The sequence below is a fragment of the Neolamprologus multifasciatus genome, chromosome 22 (assembly GCF_963576455.1).
Source record: "Neolamprologus multifasciatus chromosome 22, fNeoMul1.2, whole genome shotgun sequence".
NCBI lineage: Eukaryota > Metazoa > Chordata > Actinopteri > Cichliformes > Cichlidae > Neolamprologus > Neolamprologus multifasciatus.
In genome coordinates, this window is record NC_140459.1 from 24,290,143 (window position 1) to 24,313,197 (window position 23,055).

The 23,055-nt window shown below is 41.0% G+C and overlaps 3 protein-coding genes across 3 annotated transcripts; all 3 read right to left on the minus strand.

The window, feature by feature from the left end:
• Nucleotides 1-2,905: 2,905 nt before the first annotated feature.
• Nucleotides 2,906-5,970, minus strand: LOC146493536 (glutathione S-transferase A-like). The gene is made up of 6 exons (XM_085147721.1): nt 5,737-5,970; nt 5,534-5,599; nt 5,232-5,355; nt 4,513-4,631; nt 3,823-3,908; nt 2,906-3,729 (listed from the first exon to the last, which is right to left on the minus strand). Exons 1-6 carry the CDS (start codon nt 5,902-5,904, stop codon nt 3,507-3,509), a joined length of 786 nt encoding a protein of 261 aa, XP_085003847.1. The 5' UTR covers nt 5,905-5,970; the 3' UTR covers nt 2,906-3,506.
• Nucleotides 5,971-6,831: 861 nt separating this feature from the next.
• On the minus strand, nt 6,832-12,177 carry LOC146493537 (glutathione S-transferase A-like). The gene is made up of 6 exons (XM_085147724.1): nt 11,931-12,177; nt 11,098-11,163; nt 10,882-10,987; nt 9,296-9,414; nt 9,097-9,185; nt 6,832-8,968 (listed from the first exon to the last, which is right to left on the minus strand). Exons 1-6 carry the CDS (start codon nt 12,096-12,098, stop codon nt 8,836-8,838), a joined length of 681 nt encoding a protein of 226 aa, XP_085003850.1. The 5' UTR covers nt 12,099-12,177; the 3' UTR covers nt 6,832-8,835.
• A 2,965-nt stretch (nt 12,178-15,142) lies between these two features.
• LOC146493538 (glutathione S-transferase A-like) lies at nt 15,143-18,695 on the minus strand. Its single transcript, XM_085147723.1, has 6 exons — nt 18,415-18,695; nt 17,499-17,564; nt 17,298-17,403; nt 15,721-15,839; nt 15,556-15,644; nt 15,143-15,451 (listed from the first exon to the last, which is right to left on the minus strand). Exons 1-6 carry the CDS (start codon nt 18,580-18,582, stop codon nt 15,319-15,321), a joined length of 681 nt encoding a protein of 226 aa, XP_085003849.1. The 5' UTR covers nt 18,583-18,695; the 3' UTR covers nt 15,143-15,318.
• Between the last annotated feature and the right edge of the window lie 4,360 nt (nt 18,696-23,055).

The window sequence follows — 23,055 nt, forward strand, 5'->3', positions numbered from 1 at the left end:
GACTCAGCACTTTGTATTCACCCCCTGTACACACATGCACACAATGCACACACGATTCTGGCACGTCTCTCACGTCCATCAATCACATTAGTTCTGAATGTGTCTAATATCAACTATTTTATGTATCTTTGTACTTGATATACAAATTTCATCTAGCACTAAAATATACACAATATAATACTAGTTGCTTTGTGCTTCATTCTGTAAACCTCTGAATTCTTGTCAAAGTGCACTTGAACAATTGCCAATGCCAGTATAGCACTGAAGTAAACTGCAGAGGAAACAGACTGCACATTTATTGCGATCACTATCTCTGCTCTTCTGGGTCAGTTTCGGTGGACTGTTTCCTGAGTGAATGATTGCTAGAGGAAAGGCAAAACTCGTGGTTTTTACTGAAGTCCCTTTGTCCAAGTAACACACACACACACACAGCTGCAGCCCTGCAATATTATTACGTGCAAGTTTCAACAGTAATAGGCTGCATCGGGATTTCTCTACACCTAAAAGGAATGAAAATGCATATGCTGAGAATTTAATTTGAAAATGTGCTTTCCTGTGTTTCCATTAATTCAGTATTTTCATTTTGCAGACGTAGCATGACACACTCCTTTTTTGAGCAAGCGTATATTCAGACAGACCATGCAGCAATGTTTCAAACAAGTCAGAATTGTTGTGGGTTCCCAACACACATACTCAGAAACAATTGTGCTTTTTGGTCTTTGTACTCTCCTTTTCCTGTTGGTCACCTCCATACTCCATTCAGCCTGTTTTAAACTGCTGCCAGCTCTCCTTCTCATTGTAAGTCCGCTTCCGTCTGGTCCTGGTGTGCTACTGAATAAATAATGGAGGCAGGTTAGACAATATGTAACAGGTGTCTCACACAGCCTCTATCCCATAGCCTTGCAGCCTGAATCACCTGCTCTCTCCCTCTTCAAACAGCTGAGCCAAAAAACACAGCCCACCGAAAGACAACCAAATGGGCCTATGAGGTTTTAAACTGTGATCACAGCAAACTTGGTGGACAGATTTGGACACCTCATCTAAATAATATTGCAAATGCATTTTCAAACTGAGCTGATGGCGCAAAAGGACAAGAAACAAGTCCCAAAGTTCTAACATCCAGAAGATTCAGGAAGCAGACCAGATAAAATGGCCAAGCCAGTGGGAGTCAGTTTGCACAAGATGTTCTTTTAGGACTGACTAATTATGTAGGATCAGTAATTGTTTACAAAGCTGATTCATACAAACTTATTTTAACTTGAAGTGGTCAAAGTGGTCAAATTAAAGGACACTCACTGATCCTTAATGTAATAACGTGGTTAGCCTACTCAATGTAAATTACACACGAACAACATGAAGCTACTGACCCAGAGAAGAACGGCTGCTGCTGCCATCATCATCCGTCATCATTTCTGCTACACTAGCAGGGCTCCGGGTCCGATAACAGGCACCACACCCGCAGTAGATGTGCACGGTGTGAGGTCTCGCAGCAAGCTATCAAATACGGCGCATTTCTCGGCTAAAAAACCCCCGCTATGCGTTGCCAGGTGTTTCATCGGATTTGAGGTGTTACCTCCTTTGACAGTGTCACAGTATCAGCTTAAAGCACTTGTTGCAGGCTGCTTAGTTTGCATATTTTGCTGTGAAGTACAGCCAGACTTTTGACCGCTTCGCCTTGGGCATTTTTAATCTGTAGCTCTGCTCTAAAAGAACGTACGCACCTGGACCCGCCTACTATCCTCGGAAAAGTAAAATGATTGGCTAGAATCTAAAGTGTATCACAGCTCAGGGAAAAAAAAGCACCGAAATGTGCGCTGCTTTTCGGTCTGGTTACTACCGTTTATGTCAGAACCGGTGCCATCATGGCACCGGACACCGGTGCCCATCCCTATTTGTTACTGAACATGTCATCTTATTTCTGTTGTGCTGTGAGTAAAAGCAATAAAAACTAAGTTTTATTTTTGTTTGCTTCATTATTTTCAAGTTAAATTTCCACCAATAAAATTTGACCTTTGGCGTCAAACCCGACCCGTCAATGTAAATTTAAAGTTTTGATGCTATTTTTAACGAGAGTACCACTCACATTAGTGCCGTGTAGTCTTGACAGGAGAGATCAATAAGCCAAAACTTTAAATTAAACTTTTTGCTTTGTTTTCTCTGAAAACATCGCAAAATCATGTTTACGAAAACATTTCTATAATTATGCTGCCGTGTCACAATCAGAGCAGTGGCAAAGCCATCAGATTTTTCGTTGGGGTGGCCAGGCCTTTGCTTACATTGCAGTGGTGCAGAAACTGCTTTTGCATTCATTTTGCAGTAGAATTCATAGTAATTTCTTTTCTCACCCACTCTTTTGATATGAATGCATATTAATGCCTACATTATAGGTATTGATGTGCAATAACACTATTATGCCTTCAGCTGATCAAAAAAATCAATAAAACCCTCTAGTGATTGTTGAAGTTATTGTTACTAAAGCTACGATAATTTCAGTGGTGTTGTGCTGCTAAAATATAAACAGGCTTGCTTCAGCAGAAAAGCTTGAGTAGCCTAACTTTATAGTAAAATTCCTTTTTATAGTATTTACAATAATGGATTTAATTTATATAGTGCTTTTCAAGGCACCCAAAGCGCTTTGCAATGCCACTATTCATTCACTCTCGCATTCTCACACTGGTGGAGGCAAGCTACGGTTGTAGCCACAGCTGCCCTGGGGCAGACTGACAGAAGCGAGGCTGCCATATCGCGCCATCGGCCCCTCTGGCCAACACCAGTAGGCGGTAGGGTAAAGTGTCTTGCCCAAGGACACAGCGACCAGGACAGAGAGCCCGGGGATCGAACCGGCGACCTTCCGGTTACGGTCACCCGCTCATTTACAAGGTTAAACAAATAAAGCGCAATGAAAGGTCATCGTATCAAAAGAGTCCTTTATCGATTGGGTGTGGTGCAACCACTTTTCTCTGCACAAAGGTAGCTCAAATGGTCCGTGACAGCATGAGGTTGCATACATGAGGCACTTTGCATTAATCCTTTTTATGTCATTTGTGAATTTCCACTGCTATGTTAAATGCACATTCTCCTTATTAATGCATGTAAGGTGAACTAGCAAACACTGTCGTAGTTACATGCGGCTGTCTTCTTGTTTGATGGCAGATACTCCCTTCACCCTGGCCAAAAAGGCTAAAATGACCAAAGAAAAAGTGGAAAACAGTTAAACATGAGAGGTTTTTGGACAAAGTTTATGTTTTTTCCATTGATTAAGCACTGCTTCCAGCCAAGAGTGATACCATATGTGCCCCATAGCTGCAGAAAAGGCTAACATTGTTATCTTTTTACAAAAAAACAGCTAAACATGAGGTTTTTGGACCAATTTTGTGTTCTCCATTCTTTAAGCACTGGTTTGAGCACCGTTTAAGCACCAGCACCGTTTCAAAAGTACCGGTTTGGCACCGGTATCGGATAAAACCTAAACGATATCCATCCCTAGTAACAAATGTAACAAATGTTCAAATATCCACTGCAGAGCAGCACAGGGACTGGTAACAAATTAAAAATGCAACAGGAAAAATGTGCTCGCCAGCTGATGAATTTCTCAGTCTCAGATATCTCAGATAAATTTCCTGTCCTGGAGTCTCCTTCCAAGTAGGAGGCCAGGTGGCTTTGACGCTTGGTCTGCCCTGCAGCTTTTTGTAGTATTCTGCCAGTTTGGGGTATTTATCCTCGCTTAGCCTGCAAGAAAGACGAAAGTTGGTGTGAGGTTGTTGCTGTTTGTTATTCAATCCAGGCAGCTACAAGTCAGTTTTGCAAATTTAGCTTACTTACCCCATGTGTAAGAGAAGAGCAACACTTGGAAAAACAATCACATCAGCCATGGAGAAGTTCTCTCCTGCCAGGAAACTGCCTGGTGTCTGAAAAAAAGAAGACAAAGAAAAAATGATTTTGGATGGAAGCTAAAAAAATTTTTTTTAAATAGTTGGTGAAACTTGGCTTACTAATTCTTCTACATATATTGTCTCCTTAACAGCAGCTGCTGAGCATATCTCAACAAAAGACTTCAGACAATCAGCTCGTCATCATCCAAGTACTGTGCATCAGCCAACTGTCAACATTTGGTACTTGTTTTTTTGACTTACCTCTATTTCCTCTTGAGGCAGTCTGGACACTATTGTAAATAGGAAGGTTTTGCCAATGACTTGCTTAGTTAAATAAACATTACACTGACTTCCTGCACAATCTTGTACTGTGAGTTGGTGTTTTCAGGAACGTAAACATCAAATGTTCAACATCAATTGATATCTCTGTCAATAGATGTTTTGGACATTTTTTCCCCTTTAAATCATTATAATGAGTCAAAATACTGAGGGAATGAAAAGAAAAGAAAAGACAAAGTGCTTTTACACGGTAGCACCCATTACATCCAACAGCTTATAATTTCCTGCTAGGGTTATTGCCTGTTTCTGCAGCTTTGTAGCTGTCGTGCTCTGGGTGCTTGTGAGTGCATGCGCGTCATACCTTCTTCAGGTATCCCTCCCACATCTGCACCTCAGTAGTCAGCGTCTCCTTGAGTCTCTCAAAGGCAGATTCGTGCCTCTCATTCTCCGGGACCTTCCAGTTGTACATATAAACCTCCGCTGCAAAATATCAGAACAGACAATTACTGTCTAACATCAGGCTGAAGACTATAAAAAGGTACCCAAATAACATCTATAGCAGCTTATTTAAAAATGAGTGTTCATGTTAAGCAAATGTTCATTTTGGTTACATGGGATTTTCTGGTGTCATTTCGACGCTGTCTCAGGAATTTACTTGCGAGGCTAATTTGAGCAGAGATTAACATCCCAGCATGTTGTGAGGGTTACTCCCCAGAGAAATAATGCATTATGTAACACTCTTAAGTGAAGGCACAGCTCTTTTGTGTGTTGCACGTGTTTTGAACACCTCGGACCACGTCGGTGAAAGTTGATGTCAAAGCCTCTGAGGAGGTTTGCTGAAGACATGAAGTCTCAGCGGGTTAAAGGTTACAGGTTTGTGCGTGATGTTGCCAAGCATTGTTTAAAATCCCAAAAGGTAAATCTCTGAATAGCAACAACAACAGCTAAGTTATACAGAAAGAACTTTATAAGATTTTCTTTATAAACTCTGTAAATCCCCTGGTTTCAGTGTCCACATCAGCATACAGGGATATCGAGCTCAACAGGTATGTTCAGAAGGCCATGACAGAGTTAACATACCCATTTTCTGGTGAAGTGTGTTGCCCTCAAACACACGCTGCATTATTAAAGCTATCAAAGCGCAATTGTTGTCGGAGCCGGCGCAGTCAGGAATCAACTTGGTTCCCTGGGACTTGAACTTGGACTGAAAACAACACATGAAAGCGCACGGAAACACATGAAATGAGCAACTGTTCTGAGGTGCAGGGCACCCTGCGGTGTAGGGTGTCTGCTTATACAAAGCATTGCAGAGCATGCAATCACCAGTCGCCCTCCAACTTAACAACTCCTCAGTGACATGAAATTTTAAGTAAGGTTCTCACCTCCAGGAAGAAGCATGCACCGTACGACTCATTGATCACTATGTCCCCACATTTGAAGGCAGGAAGCTTTAAGATAAAGTAGAATGAATGTTATTAATATATACTTCAAAATTAAGCATTATTATTTGTAATTGCACAGTGAATATAAAGTACTTCAGGGAGTTTGAGTGCAGTTTAAAGGTATGAATGTGATGCAAGCCTACCTGTCCCCTGGGGTTTACATCCATGACTTCCTTTGACTTGTGCTCTCCTTTCTCAAAGGAGAGTAGTTTTTGGTTGTATCCCTGCAGTTTCTTCTCCTCCAGAGCAATCAGCACCCTCCAGCAGGGGGGAGAGCCGGAGCCCCACCACAGAGTCATGTCCTTGGCCATGGTTTCAGAGGTTAACCTGAGAGCTGAAGTTAAAGGGAAGTTAAAGATGAGAAGACTGAAGCTAGAGCAGGTAAAGAGCCTCATTATACAGCAAAACTCCAGCCCTCAACATCCGGATTGGTGGCTTTAAGTCCCGTCCCATTTTGATTCTCTGACAAGAAATTTCTCACAGATCGCGCGGTGTGAATTATTTATTGAGCAAGATCACGCACCTGCATTTTACCTGACATGATGCTGTCGGAACATTTTTGTAGCAGCACAGTTTGAAACATTTTGTTTGATAAAGATTGTTGTATTCACGGCTATTGCAAAACCGCACCAATATTCTGAATTTCAGTGAATAATAATGTTTATAACGTTAAAATCAGGTGTAGAACCTAAAGTGAAAGTGAAAGTTTTTGTGGGGTTTATCAGAACCCAACTTTATTCCTGTGGGCTTTATTATTACGGTTGCATGTCAACAATCACAGCTGTAGTTGACATCCATCTGTTATACGTATGTTACAAACTGTTATCATCCTTGTTCGTGCTTTATAGATTCCTGCAGTGTTGTTGCTGATATTTTGAAACTCACAGTGACTCAGCAGTCGTGTATTTACAACTTCACACGCAGACACTTACGCAACACTGGCACAGTTTTCACGTCTCTCTGTCTGATACCCCTGATTTTAATGCATTCTTTCATTTGACATCCACATTTCTAGCTTCACCAAATCCCTGCTTCTGTTTTTATTTTCTTCTTTTGTGCTTCTTTTATGGGTGGCTGTAGCTCAGGTGACAGAGCAGGTCAGCCACTAATCAGAAGGTCGGTGGTTCAATCCCAGGCTGCCTCCTGGCTGCATGCCAAATATCCTTGGGCAAGATACCATGTTTGCCTACTGGTGGTGGTCAGAGGGCCCGGTGGCGCCAGTGTCCGGCAGCCTCGCCTCTGTCAGTGCGCCCCAGGGCAGCTGTGGCTACAATGTAGCTTGCCATCGCCAGTGTGTGAATGTGTGTGTGAATGGGTGAATGACTGAATGTAGTGTGAAGCGCTTTGGGGTCCTTAGGGACTAGAAAAGCGCTATACAAATGCAGGCCATTTACCATTCTTTCTCGTGTTAGTGTGCACTTGTGTGCGCATGGACTTCTGCATGAACAGCGGTGAAGAGAACTGCATGTTTGCTGTGATCGTGGTCTCTGCTATCTTGGGCTCTTTTTCAAAGAAGAGCTCGCTGTGGGATAAACTTCTGCAAGATTTCCCCATACATGTCAGAATAAGAAGCAGGTTTTTCTTCTTGCCTTTGACTGATACATGCATACACATATATTGTGTTATTGTGCATTACTTTCAGTGTTTTCATTTTTGCTTAGTTGGCATGATGTAAGCATTTTTTTGCTCACTACAGCAACAGTTTGTTTCTGATGTTTTTATCAGATAACCTGGTAACCTGGTTGCATGCCACACGCATTACTTGTCCGTTAGTGGAATTTTATTTCCGCTCTTTTGTTTTCTTTGTCACACAAGGCACTCATTGAAAATAGAGGAACTCCTTAGTGCACCACCTTATATGAATAAAGGTCAACTGAGAGGATAAACAGAGGGCAAAGTCACTAGGTGGAAGTATTTTCTGATCTACTATACATCTGAACATTTCAAATTCCTGTGAGTCTTCATGCTTGGGATTGCATTTATTGTTATTGTTAGCAACCGCAGTGAACACACATGCGCTCTCCTATTCGGCAGAGGCTGTCGGGCAGGTTTGTGCAGCTCCATGATAGTTACTTTAACCTTTCCAAGCAAGTACAAAACCAGGTGAAGCTCCAAGAACTGAGTACCTGACTCAACTCAATTCAACAGGTACAGCGGAGGCACGTACTATGAAACATATTTAGCATAGTAGTGATATTTTGGGCCTTATCTGGCTTCATTTAACCATAACAACTGCATTCAGGATAAGCGGTCACACACAGTGTTTACCAGCTTGGTAATCCAGCCCAGGCTTTTTCCAGCACGTTCACATGAAAGGGGCAGAGCTGGCCGCATATAACCAGTCACAAACTGCTTCCTACAGTTTGTGACTTTTTTACAAAGAAAATCAAAAAATATGAAGAGATTAAATGAACAATACAGGCTATAAGCAACAGAGCTGCTGCTGCTGCTGCTGCTGGGTGTGGTAGCATTGTACAGTATAGTATTAAAACATGCTGCATGAATGTGTGGAGACTTGAAAATGCCGTGGTTACGACTGGAAGGCTATCGTATACAGACGTGACACCAGGCGAAAAAGAAAACTGCTGCTGTCAGAATGAGTGAAATGACGTTGGTGTGCGACAAAAAAGCAAACAAAATGCTGCAAAGCAAAAGAGGAATAAAACCTGTGTGAACTGACATTAACTGTGTCCCTCTCATACAAGTTCCCTGGTAAGAAGTTGACCAACTTTATAAAACTAAAAAGTCTGTGTTCATCCTGAAATTACCTCACTCAGCTTCTGATCATGCTTTGCCAAAAAAAAGAAAACCCCTCACGTAAAAGGGTTTTAGTGGTGCCTAGATGTGCAGGATCTGAGTTCATGTTCAATGAATGATAAATGAGGCTGTGAATTTAACATAGTAATGTAAAATCATGCAAATGATATCAAATTGAAGCACGAGGCATTGGAGTTCCCTTTGTGTACAGAAAACTAGTTCTTAGTCCTTTTCTTCTTTAGCAAAAAATGTTCTGATTCTAGTTCACTGATATAAATTTATTAAAGGTTAAAAAAAAGTGTAGATTTCATTTTTTGACTGTTGGTTGATGCTACATGACATCTCATATTAAAAACAAACAAACAAACAACAAAAAAACTGCTGTTAATGGAACCTGAATCAGTCAACAGAAACTGTTGTTTGATATACACACAAACAAAAGCTGCAATATTATTATGTGACATTCATTCACGTCTGCATGAATGTCAGATGTCTTTCAGTGTGTCTTGTCCATCAGGGTTCTCCAGCCAATGAGGAGGCCAGCTGGCTTTGACACTGGGTCTATCCTTCAGCAGATTGTAATACTCTCCCAGTTTAGGATAACGCTTTGCAGACAGCCTACAGATCAGAGCAGAAGGTAGAATATAGAATATAAAGTTCAGTGACTACAGATCATCACTTATTATACTGATGAAACATGAAGGAGAAGCAGCTGTCATTTCTATTTCCTTCTCTGCCACTCTTACCCAAATCTGAAAAGATAAGCAACTGTAGGAAAAATGACCACATCTGCCAGTGTGAAGGACGGTCCTGCCACATGAGAGCCTGAGCCCAGCTTGGATAAAAGAAATGCAAATTACAGCACAGTTTGAATAAACCAAAGCAGGCAATGTCAGCTTGTTTCTGTGTGTGCGTGTGTTTGTGTGTGTGTGCGCCTTCGCATACCTTCTGCAGGTAACCCTCCCAGAGTTTGAGTTCAGTGGTCAGAGCCTCTTTGTTTCTATTCAGAGCCGATTCATGTCTCTCACCTTCAGGAACAAACCAGTCGTAGTAGATAACCGCATCTGAAAATAAGCAAAACTCAATCACATGATGCTAAAAACATTTTTTACTGTAAAGGCATCGCAGCACTATTTTTATCATTGCCCTTTTCTGTTCTTATAGGAAACACAGACAAAAGAACAGCTTCCACTGTGTCTATACTGACAAAAGGGAATATAAGGTCACTGTCTCTGTATATAAGAAGTGCAGAAAGCTCAACAGGCACTTTTTTCTTTAGTTGAACATGTGATGGATACCGCAATATCTTCAGTTTTATCATGCTGGGATAAAACTGAGACCCTGAAGACACAATGAGAAACGCCTACATGAAACAGGATACATCAGGCCTGCAGCTTAGTTACCTATAGTAAAAGACTACCCACTCTCCAAGAGCCCACACTGTGACTTTGAGTTCACTGTTCTTTACAATATTGGTGTTGATTTTATTGGGCAGCTGTAGCTGAGGCGATAGAGCAAGTCATCTACCAATTGGAAGGTCACTGAATTTTATTCCATGACTACTCCAGACTCCAGGAGTTTTCTCGAGCAACATCCTGATGATGACCAACTGATGCATCTGTATGTGCGCACAAAAGCATTTAGGTACAGGAAAAAAGTGCTTTTGTGTGACTGGGTGATGAATGAGGCTTGTAGTAAAAAGCACTCTCCGTGGTTTGTTAGTGTTATATAAGCAACACTCCATTTACTATTGTACCATTTCTTTTATCAACTCAGAGTCATTGCCAAGATAAAGTCCGGACTTCCTCAAAAGGGCCTGGAAAAACCCTTTTATCACTTCCCGCCTGGACGACTTTATTACTTCTACTTTGGTACAGAATAACCATCTCTGTGCCACCTGCTGTAAGTCAAGAATACAGCAGTTCATCTTTTCACTGGTACTGGAAATCATGAACATGTCCCTTCATTGGTTCCTTGTCCATTTTGGAATTGACGTTAAGATTTTATTGCTAATGTTTAAGATTTTTAAGTGGACTGCGACCTTTGTATCTGTCTGAGCTGCAATCATAAAACACATTCATAAACCTGTAAGAGCTCTGATATAAATGACTTTCAAATACATACAAAATCCATTGCTCATAAACTGTCTAAAATGTTTTGTTTTGGGTCTGGACTTATTTCAGTTACTTATCTCCATCATCATCTAACGTGATGGAACGCCAGTCTTGTAAGTTTGGCAGGCTCTGAAGGGAAGAGACTGCTTCCTCGAAGTTCACCCATATCTCCTCAAGCTGCTACTGCTAAGTCAACTGTAGAACTGTGTCAGGCAGTCGGCTACATGCATGTAACACCAACTGTTCTGTTGTTTGCTGAAAGAGCGACAATCAAGATGCCACGCACTCCTCACATATTTAGTGTTAGCATGGCGCACAGCTAATGTATTTGATGTTGGCAGTTGTTTTAATGTATCTGTGTAATGTAATGTATTGTTATTGCTTAAAAATTAGCACAAAAAAAAGTTTTTGTCTTACTGAGTTTGTCGTAGAATGTGAGACCCTCAAACATGTGTTGGTACATCACAGCTTGTTCTTCTTGGCTGTCCGGGATCAGTTTGTTTCCTTGGGACTTAAACTGGCTCTGCCATTGAGGAAAGAAAAAAAACGTGCACACATATGAGCTAGTTACTGTTTGTGATGTTGAATTTAGTTGTAGGGTCAGTATAATTCTTAATGAATTAGCATCCTCACCTCCAGGTAAAAACAGACTGCATAGGAGTCGTTCACAATAGTGTTTCTATGTTTGAATGTTGGAAGCTGTGGAAAAAAAATTATAACGTGAGCAAGACAAACTATCAAAGCTGCCATTTGAATCACTTGGATACCCGAAGTTTGCTATGTTAATTGCACTGAGAGCCGCCAGTAGCAGATTGCTATGATTACATGTTGTAGTGCATCACAAAGTGCAACATATAACATATTGTAGTTTGTTTTTGCCTAAGTTAGCTGCTAAAGCTGTAGCAGGCGTGTCACCCCTCACATCTGCAGAACAGGTCAATATACAGTACTGTCATGCTAATAACGTCTTGCTAACCTTTAGCTTCACAAAGTATTTGACCCTGTTGTAAAAAACGAAAATCCTCGTGACTTCGACAGCTTTAACTACACTCCAGGTTCTTGGTGCTAACCCGCCTGTGCTGAGCAACTTTTAATCCATTATGCCCAAGGAGAAATCAGGTGAACAGGCCAGTATGTTAAGATCTACATTGGATAAGATTTTGTAATATACCAACAATCAGTGTTGACAGAAGGGCACTGAACTGAAACAGCTGCTCTTGGGACACAGCCCACCATTGGCCAAAGGTCAACTTTCACAGCTGCCTTTCTAAAAGTTAAAAAAAACTAAGAGGGGCAGGCTGAATAATGTTGTGTAACCAGCTTTACTTACCTAGTAGAGCAAGAATACATAGATCATGTTGATGAGGATGAGGTTGTTGAGGTTATTATGCAAAGTGATTTTAAGCATTAGACTTAATAATATTGTATGGTACATTAGCTAAGATGTAATTTTCTTAAGGCCCTACCTGTCCCCTGGGATTTATATCTAACACTTCTTTGGACTTGTGCTCCATTTTATCGAAGGACAGCAGTTTTTGGTTGTAGCCCTGCAGGTTCTTCTCCTCCAGAGCGATCATCACCCTCCAGCAGGGAGGCGATCCGGCCCCCCACAGCAGAGTCATTGCCTTAGCCATGGTTTCAGAGGGAATTCTTACAACTGAAAGTGAAGTTGTGGAGGGATGATGAAATGAAGACAGCAGCTAGAGGAGCACTGACAGATAGATTTATAGCAAGCTACAGCCCTTCCCATTTTATTGTTACGTATAAAGATCGGCGCCTTAACACAAGACAGATCAAACACGAGCAGCCCCCTTAGTAACAGCACTGCTGATTAACTATTAACTACATCTGTGTGGATTATGACTCGCCGTGGAGACATTGTGGCTCCCTCTTCTTTACAACGTTGCTTCAGTTCATTGTGGTTTGTGAGCATTCATTCATGGACAACTTTGTTTTAAAAGGCCTGCAACAGCATTTCAAGGTTGAATCCAAGTTTCTGACTGGGACTCTGCAACACATTAATTTTTTTCTTTTTCTGTTATAGATTTGCTGTCTTGTCATTTTGTGGCTTGAACCAGGTTCAGCCAAGCTTTAGCTGTTGGACAGATGGATTCATTTCACCCCAGAGGACTTTGGGATCCAGAGGAGTTCATGGTTGACTCAACATTTAACATGCTAGCTGAGGTCCTGTGGGTACAAAACAAATCCTCCTCAGCCCAGCTTTACAGCTGGTGTGAGGTATTTGTGCTAATATGCTGCATTTGGATTTTGCTACATGTGGCGTTGTGCATTACATCGACTGTACAATTTGGTCTTGTCTGTTTAAAGGACACTGTTCCTGAAGTCTTGTGTTTTGTTGCAGTTTCTCTGAGCATTTCCAGTCTGACCTAGGGATGAAATTACTGGGATGTCAACTCCTAAGAAGATTGTGGCGTTGTGTTAACACAGTGTGGGCCAGCACACTGCCAAAACCTTCCTTTTTATAGTGGTGCTCAAAAATATAATTAAACATTTAATTACCACTATAAGCCACAGCCAAGTAATTGGCTGTGGCTTATTACTTGGCTTATTACTTGGCTCCTCTCAGTTTCTATGGAAGCAGAAAATTTGAACTTAGTTTTTCATAGGACTGCATAGAAGACTTTTTTCTCACATGACTATATAAACTGTATTTTTTTAAAGTGACAAAACCTGTAAAATATAACACAAAAGTTTAGTGAGTGTGCACATTGGTGGCTAATTTCAGGTTTATAGAGCCCTCGAGTTGTTTTATTTGCAGTTCCTGATACCTCTCAAAATAGTCTTTGATCATGGTTTATATTTTAACAACCTGCTGTTTCTACATTGCACATCCACTGGTGATATCGCTGGATGATTACAACTGATAAAGGTTATACGGGGGGGGGGGGGCAGATAACTCACGTGATCATCTCTTAAAATCGGTTGAAAACTCACGATGACTTAGCATGTCATGTACATGGAAACTGTCCAATGAATGTCTCTGATGCCATCTATGTAAAAGCAACCCCAGTTTCTCTGTGACGCGTCCTCACAAAACTCAGAGTAAATGTCCACCTGAGCAGTTCCAGAATCAGTGTGGCAGTGGAAAAAAACGCAATCACTCTCCACTACTCTAGGTCTGTTGTGGCTTCCAGATGATAATCTACCACAACAAAAGCACACTCCTGCAAAGTATTATTTTCATGTTTTTAATGGGTCTGACATTATAATTAAAATTTTCTCCATAATAAGAACTTTTGCACAAGTCTTCTTTAGCACGTCATGTTTATTTATTTATTTTTTATTGGCTCAAAATGCAAGATTGCGTAACACTGAACTATGTGATTTATGCAAAGTCATAACAACACATGCATTGCTGTACTGTTATATGACTGAGGGGATGAGCCTGGATAGCTACTATATGACTAATGGAATTCAACTTTTGTTAAAATGCAAAATCATGCAAATGGTGCACTACTGAACTATCAGCCCAAAGCAATGGTAGCACAATGGATTTGATCAACTGTCGAACAGGAAAAGCCAGTTCTAGTCACGTAGCAGAATTCCTTTACTGTGGTGTGACTAGGAGGATGAAACTGGATAACTACGTGGGTTACTATTGAAGTAACCTGAACATGGTTAGATCACAGATTGTCTATTAGGGTAACAAAAGCTGCTGTGATATTACATTAAGTGTGAGGAACTCCCAGCATGAATCTTACTATAATGTGTGACTGCCTTCATTGCTTCTGCTTGAATTTGTGCAAGTCTAGCATACAGTGTTTCCCGTAAGGGTGAGACCTTCCGTCATGCATCGGTACATTAGTGCTTGTTTCTCAGAACTGTCAGGGGAGGAGAAATATTCAACATTTTCCATGTTTTTATTCTTGCCGTTTACCTCGAGGTGTAAACATGCTGCACGTGGGTGAATGCAGGGAGCTAATAGAAAGAAACTGACAGAAGAAGTCAGGCTGTGCGGCTCAACATTGTGTTCCATAAGCATCTTAAGACTTTTGTTTGTTTCAGAAAAACAGAGAAAGATTTGCACTACACAAAGAGTACTCACAGTAAGAGTGCAATGCCTGAGAATTGATCAGTCAGCAGTTTCCTATATTTGTGATGCCCCAGATGTGAAAAGAGAAGCAAATGCACCAAAATGGCTTCAAATATGCGCTACAGTTATTTATAGAAGTTCATAGATTCACAATAAATCGACAGCTGTTAATGAAAAAAATCATTTAAATTATTTAAGGTGATAATTTATTTTGCCACTCTTTCCTACTTCCAATATTACAGTGCATTTTAAAACTAGAAGCAAGCTTCAGTCTATTCTCTGAAAGCAGCAACAATAAAGCCAGGAGGTGTAAAAACTAGCAGTGATTTCTGGAAGTGATCCTGGGCCCACGCAGTGATTTCCATGACAGAATCATGCCAGTTTTTAATGCAGTGCCGCTTGAGGCAAAACATCCTATAATGATTTTTGGTCTGGGTGCTCGCACACAGAGCTTTCTCCAGATACACTGAACCTTTTGATGACATAATGTGCTGTTTTTTAGGCTTTTTCTTCTCTCCTTCTTTTTTAAGATACATGGTAACTCGTATGGAGGCACAAGAGTTACATTGTTTTAAATGTGAAAATCCTAATAAAAAAGAAATATCTCCACAAAACAAGTGAATGTTTTTGTTTCTTGGAAGGTTTTTTATTGACATCACAGAAAAAGATGCAAAGTCATGACTTCTGCGGTGAAGTTAAACTGCTGTCAGAAAAAACGGAATAGGTATGAGTTACCAAAAGCTGCAAGCAAAAAAACAAGAGCTGCTCTGTCATTATGTAGCATCATCTATGGATGAATATCAGATGTCTTTCAGTGTATCTTGGCCCTTGGGGTTCTCCAACCAATGAGGAGGCCAGCTGGCTTTGACACTGGGTCTCTCCTTCAGCAGATTGTAGTACTCTCCCAGTTTAGTATAACGCTCTGGAGACAACCTACGAATCAGAATTAGGAAGACTTTCAAGTCCCATGTCTACAGATCATCTTTCGTTTTACTGATGAGACCACATGGAAATACAAACAGCCTCTGCGTGCTTACCCAAACCTGAAGAGAGTGCCAACTGTTGGAAAAACGACCACATCTGCTAGCGTGAAAGACGGTCCTGCCAGGTAAGAGCCTGAGCCCAGCTTGGAAAAAACAAAAAACAAAAATACAGTTGGAACAAATCAAAGTCTGTCTGAGTTTGTGTGTTCATGCACATACCTTCTGCAGGTAACTCTCCCAGAGTTTGAGTTCAGTGACCAGAGCTTCTTTGTTCCTCTTCAGAGCCGACTCATGTCTCTCACCTTCAGGGACATACCACTCATAGTAGATAACTGCATCTGAGAAAACACAAAACTTTATATGTAAAATATTAACGTTACAGATGCAAAATGTTACCACTAGATGTCAGATTGCAGTCAACTGAAAACTGTTCTCCTACCCCTCCCAATTCAAGTGCATAATCGCCCCTATGGTGGCCGCTGTAGGACAAAAATATTTCAGTGAGCCGACAGAGATCATAATAATTACATTTAGACTGTTTCACATCACAGCTACAGCACTGTTTCTAGTGCTGTTTGTGTAACAAAAGATTGTTGTGCACACTTGATTTTAACATATTCACATAATATCAGCACTTAGTGATAAATCAGGAAATTAAAAAAAACATATGGTTAATTAAATACACTGCTCAAAAATTACAGGAACACTTTGAAAACACCTCAGTCTCAATGGGAAAAAAACATGCTTGATATCTACACTTATAGGGAGGAAAATGTGTCAGAAATTAAAATCACCGAGCTACAAAGGGCTGAAATCAAAGATGCCCTGAAAACCAAAGTGAAAACGATGATGTAGCAGGTTAGTCCATTTTACTGAAATGTCAAAGCAGCAACTCAAAATGGTGTGCAGAGGTGCTGAATTGGATTTAGGTCAAATGAGTGTGAGGGCAAGCTGATGTATCAATTCCTTCATCCTCCATGAACTCCCTGCATACTCTCATCATATGAGGCCGGGCACAGTTGTGCTTCTCCAGACCCTTTCCACGTCTGTTACACGTGCTCAGGGTGAACCTGCTCTCATCTGTGAAAAGCACAGAGCACCAGTGATGAACCTGCCAATTCTGCTAGTCTATGGCAAAAGCAAATCTGGCTCCATGGCGTCAGGCAGTGAGGACAGGGGCCACCCTCATGAAGTCAGTTTCTGATTGTTTAGTCAGACATTCATGCCAGTGTCTTGCTGGAGGTCATATTCAAGCTCTGGCAGTGTTCACCCTGTTCCTTCTTGCACAAAGGAGCAGATACTGGACCTGTTGATGGGTTAAGGACCATCTACAGCCCTGTATAGGCCTCCTACAGTAACTTCCTGTCTCCTGGAATCTCCTCCATGCTCTTGAGACTGTGCTGGGAGACACAGCAAACCTTCTGTCAATGTTTTGCATTGATGTGCTATCCTGGAAGAGTTGGGCTAACTCTAGGGTCCAGGTATCACCTCATGCTAGCAGTAGTGATAATGACCCCAGCGAAATGCAAAACTAGTGAAAAAAAACAGTCAACAGTTAAATTCATCAACAGCAAAGCAGCTGAAACTGATTAAAAAAAACCCCTCTGCTACTAAACTGACCAGATCAATATCCCACAAGTGTAACTGACTTTATGCAATACTCTGACTAAAAATTGTTCCTTTAAAATTTGAGATATGCATTTTGCAGCATTCCTAAGTTCCTTGAGAGAATTGAGGCTCAAAGGAATAATTTATAAAAGCAGATATCAGGATGTGAAAATACAGATAACACTTACTGAGTTTCTCGTAGAATGTGAGACCCTCAAACATGCGCTGGTACATCAGAGCTTGTTCTGCTGGGCCATCTGGGATCAGTTTGGTTCCCTGGGTTTTAAACTGGCTCTGCAAGACATTAGGAAAAGACACATTTAACTGGGGCACATTTTGTGATGTTGCATTCAGTGTGAGTGAATATTTTATCAAAATGACGTTCTCACCTCCAGGTAAAAACAGGCTGCGTACGATTCATTGATGACATTGTCTCCATGTTTGAAAGTGGGAAGCTGAAAAAGAAATTATAATAGTGTCAGCAAGAAAACTGTCATTAGGTACTGTATAACAGGTTTTAATGCTAAGGCTACTGGGTGTTAATTAGGTTAACTGTTTGTATATCAAACAAATACAATTTTTAAAAAATTGATTAGTTATTTTAACAGAACTTTACTGGGATAAAATAACACTCTGCAGTGTTTCCAGTAGTTATGGTTAAAGGCCAGTTTCCAGTCTGAGATTTGGAAAGTGTAAAGAAAGATGCAAATTAAACTGCTTATTTTACTGAACTTAGTCAGCTGCAGGTTATATTTAAGAACACATATTCAACGATACAACCCCTCATTTCTACATTTTATTAAGCACCAAATGCTTTTGAGCTGTTGCCTAATAAATAAATTCAATAACACGCATTTAAAGTGTGATGAATATATCCTAGTCAAGTTCAAACTGGTTATCTTAAAGCTTTAATATGCATTTAAACATTTTAAACTAGTCGGTTTTTATGATAAATGAAGACAGCTACACGGTGAATTTCTCGCCTCCGATGCTTTTTATAAACACGTTTCCGTTAACTTTTCTCTAATGTAAACGAGCCGCCATGTTGGTGCAGTTCGGCTGCAAACTCGCGTGCTCATTTCTACACGTCAGCTCACGAGAAATGCTCGTCCAATCAGGTGCAGCAGGGCGTGTCCTGAAGTGTTTTCCTGCAACTCTTTATCCGTTAACCCTCCTGCAGCACAAAAGCGCCGATATCAGCGTTTATAACCATGACGTTAACGTGAGATTATTATATAACATTATGGCGCAAAGTCAAGTGTTGTGTTAGTTATAAGGGGCGGTGTGCTAAAAGCTCCTCCCTACCTGTCCCCTGGGGTTTATATCTAACACTTCTTGGGACTTGTGCTCCATTTTCTCGAAGGACAGCAGTTTTTGGTTGTAGCCCTGCAGGTTCTTCTCCTCCAGAGCAATCATCACCCTCCAACAGGGAGGAGAGCCGGTCCCCCACAGCAGAGTCATGTCCTTGGCCATGGCTTTAACTTGAGATTCACAGTTTGGACGGTCACTGAACTGGACGCACAAAGCAACAGCGCATAAGAAAAATACCCAGTTACTTTTCTTATGGTTTGTAGGAGGGAATGTCAAGCTTTTATAAGAGCGTGATTGCCATCTACTGGCTGGAAGAAAAAACTACAACTCTATCATCATCTTTCAGTTGCCTTCTTTATATTTTTGATAGTCACCACTGAATAATTTGTTGAAATAATAATAATAATAATAAATATTTGTTTGTTTGTACCTTCTGCACTTTGTGTAGTCGATGACAAGATGGTAATCACATTGTACACTTCCTCCCCCAAATATTCACATATGCTCTGCCTCTATCCCAATACAATATAGTATTATATAGTATTTTAGCATAATTAGAAAGGTGACTGACCTGAAATAAACAAGCTGTTTTTATGAAGAATAACTGATGGAAGCTGTGTCAACATTTAATGCTATAAAACTTAATTCTGTTCCCGAACATTACTTTAAGTTATTTTATTTGTAAGCAAATATATAAACAACAAGCATCAGCCTCGGTGATGTAAAACAAAAATTTAAGTTGGTTTTGAAGACAGTGGTCAGGTCCTGATGTGAAGCAGCAAGCAGATCCAAAGTTCAGTGGCAGCTACAGCAAAGGCCCGATCTCAGGTATATGCAGAAGCATCTGGTCAGACGACCTCAGTGATATTTTGGGAGAGTGTGTAGTTAAAAGATCAAGAAGGTTGAGATGATGATGTATTCGATGACTCAGAAACAATAAATAGTCATAATTTTTTTTTAAATCACCTCTTAAACACATCAAAAAAGCCAAAGCAATGGGACTATGGTCTTATGTGGTGACTGGCAACAAAAACCCAAAAACAAGCTGTTTTTGGCCAATGCCAAAATAAAGCCTATTTTAAGTGTCAACCCTGGATAAAATAAAAACATGAAATGCTTTCTCAAAGCCAGCAAAAAAGAGAAAGGGCTTAGCATTTGTAAGGAACCTCAGTTTGAAGAAACTAGCTCTGATTTGTTTATCAACAGCTTTATTAACAGCTTTTATTTGTTTATCAAACTTGAAGCTTCCACCTTTAGAGGAGGAGTGAGGGTCAGGAGGCCCGAATACTTCCACTTGTGTTTTTTGCTCATTTAGGTTTCAAAATGATTTTTTTTTTTTTTTGAGAGGGAGATAGATCAGTGAGTCATCAGCATAACAGTGAAATGAAATTCCATATTCTTTGAAAATTGATCTTAATGAGAGAATATAAAGGGAATTAAGTCATCCTAGAAATGACCCTTCCAGGACCCTACGTGTCAGTGGAGGAGGTGACGATGAAAACCACCCAACGTTATGGAAAGATTTCTCCTCAAACTACAAAAAGGTCATATTGCCACCCACTACATGGGACAAGGACCCATGACTAAAGTGCTGTATCAAAGCTTTACCTCTTATAACATGATTTGCTGCTGCTGTGGTTTTAAGTTTTAAGAATAAAAAAATAAATAAAAAGAAAATCTCGTGAAAAAATAAGTTTACAATAAGCAAGCTGTTAAAAATTTTTAAATATTTTTGTTTGCTGTTTACTGGGCTTCAGGTATTCTCTGGAATTATGAAGAGGGGATTCTTTGTGTTTCAGAGGTTCTTCAGGATCATGTACTTGGCCATGGTTTTAACTTAAGATTCACGGCTTCACGCAAAAAACAACAGCGCGTGGGAACTTCTCTTAACATGTAAAAACAAACTCCAATTGTCACAAATCCATTTGACTTATTCATATTGTGCATTGCAGTGGTCACTTATCCTTAGGAAGGCTCCGAACTGACTGAGGAGACCCAGATGAACCTGCGTGGCGGCCATAAAACAAGCTGTTCTAATCCCTCAACATGTTTGTGCTCTCTGCTCGTATTACCTTCATATTAAATCATTTTGTGGATTTTTTTTTTTTTTTTTTGCCTGTCCCGTTTGGATCTTTAGCCATCAGAATTGTTTTCTGAAGGCCAAGAAAAATGCCAAGTGGATTTACTTTACCAAGTGGATCATCATGGCCTTGCCATATTGGTCCTTTGATTGACCTTTATTATAATTATGTATTTATTTGATTTGATTTTAGGTTGTTACAGACGGGACAGACATGACTGGGGGATAGGACAGGGAGAAAGAATGACAGAAAGAGGGAGAGAAAGAAAAAAGAGGGGGGAAGAGATGGTGAGAAAGGGGGGAAGAAGAAAAAAAGAAAAACAAACAAAACACCTTGATCACCTGTATGGAGATAAAAAATAAAAAAAAACAGAAGAGAAAACAAACAAAAAAGAGCAACATAATAAATAAACTAGCTAACAGTAGATACTAAATATTAAATGTTGTGCAGCACGTAAGATCGACAGCGCACAGTGTGCTTTGAGGTAGGAGCCAAAAAGGGTGTAGTTTGTGTGTGTGAGCACCCGTGTGTACACCTGTGAGCATGAGTGCGCTAGTATTCAAAAGGTTCCTTCATGTAATGATCGGCTAGAGGGTGTGGGGAGCCATAGCCCCGTCCTCCAGGGCATGAAGAGACATCCAGACATCCAGAGACCCTCAGAGCACAAGAGACCAAGGAAGACCAACGGAGGGGAAAGAGCTGAGGAGAGTCCCAGATGAGGGGTCACTCAACCGCCGCGGAACAGAAGCCAGGGGGGGTTGCAGTGACATGCTCGTGAGCTCCGCCGGCAGCCAGCTGTGCCAGAGTGACCAAGCCCCAAGCCCAGAGGCCGAGGGCACCCTACCCCCCGAAGGGGCCCAGGCGAACCCCAGGCCCCGACAAGCAGCCACCAGGAGTGAGCCAGTGTGTACCTGAACGCCCATCCCCGGACACCAAGAACCACCAATGCACCGATGTCTGAGGGCGTCTGCCACTGGCAGGGGGAGTGGTGGGGGAATGCCTCCCCTGCATCCTGGTGACACACTTTCACCCCAAGGCCCTGCATGTGTGGGTGATTGTGGTGGAGCGGGAAGAGGGAGGCAGCTAGAGATGGGGAGGGAAGGAAGGGAGGGGCAAGTGGCAAGTGGTTTTAGCCATCCAGAGATAAATTGAAGCCTGTTGGCTAAGAAGTAGTGCTGAAAGTTAGGTAGATCTAATCCTCCTTTATCCTTGGTCTTTTGTAGTGTTTTTAAGCTTATACGTGGGGGTTTATCTTTCCAAAGGAATTTAAACATATATGAATCTAGAGATCTGAACCAATCTTGTGGCGGTTTAGTTGGGATCAGTGAGAATAAATAATTTCTTTTTGGTAAGACCATCATTTTTATAGCGGCAACCCTTCCCATGAGTGATATGGGTAGACATTTCCATCTAGGCAGATCGCCTTCTACTTTCTTTAAAAGTGGGATATGGTTTAATTTAGTTAGATCTGCAAGCTTGGGAGAAACATTAATACCTAAATGATTGCAGTGGTGTAGAAGAATAATTATGGAAGCAGCAATTAATCGGAAGGACTGTAGATTTTAATCAGTTAATTGAGTAATCTGATATTCTGATATTCTGCATCACAGTTTGGTACGGAAGCTGCTCTGCCAGCAGCCGTAAAGCACTACAGAGGGTGGTGAAGGCAGCAGAGCACATCACTGGCACGAGGCTTCCTGCCATTCAGGACATTTACCTCCAGCGATGCCTCCGTAAAGCACACAGCATCATCAAGGACCACAGCCACCCAGCACATCAGCTGTTCTCCCTGTTACCATCTGGCAGACGTTACAGATGTCTTTCTGAAAGCGCTGTAACTAAGTTTAAGAATATAATCCAGCCACTGTTATCATCGTCAATGCCCTGTACCAACACAGAGCAGAGCAGCTATCTGAACGCTACCCCAACAGAGGTCGATTATCTTGTTAATAATTTCACCTCCTCACTACGTACGACTCTGGATACTGTAGCTCCTGTGAAAACTAAGGTCTCTAATCAGAAGTACCTGACCCCGTGGTATAATTCTCAAACACGTACCCTAAAGCAGATGACTCGTAATCTGGAGAGGAAATGGCGTGTCACAAATTTAGAGGATCATCATTTAGCCTGGAGAAATAGTTTGTTGCTTTATAAGAAAGCCCTCCGCAAAGCCAGAACAGCTTACTACTCATCACTAATTGAAGAAAATAAGAACAACCCCAGGTTTCTCTTCAGCACTGTAGCCAGGCTGACAAAAAGTCAGAGCTCTTTTGAGCCAACCATCCCTTTAACGTTAACTAGTGATGACTTCATGAACTTCTTCACAAATAAAATTTTTATCATTAGAGAAAAAATTACCAATAATCATCCCACAGATGTAATATTATCTACAGCTACTCTTAGTTTCATTGATGTTAAGTTAGACTCTTTTTCTCTAATTGATCTTTCTGAGTTAACTTCAATAATTACTTCCTCCAAACCATCAACGTGTCTTTTAGACCCCATTCCTACAAAACTGCTCAAAGAAGTCCTGCCATTGATTAATTCTTCGATC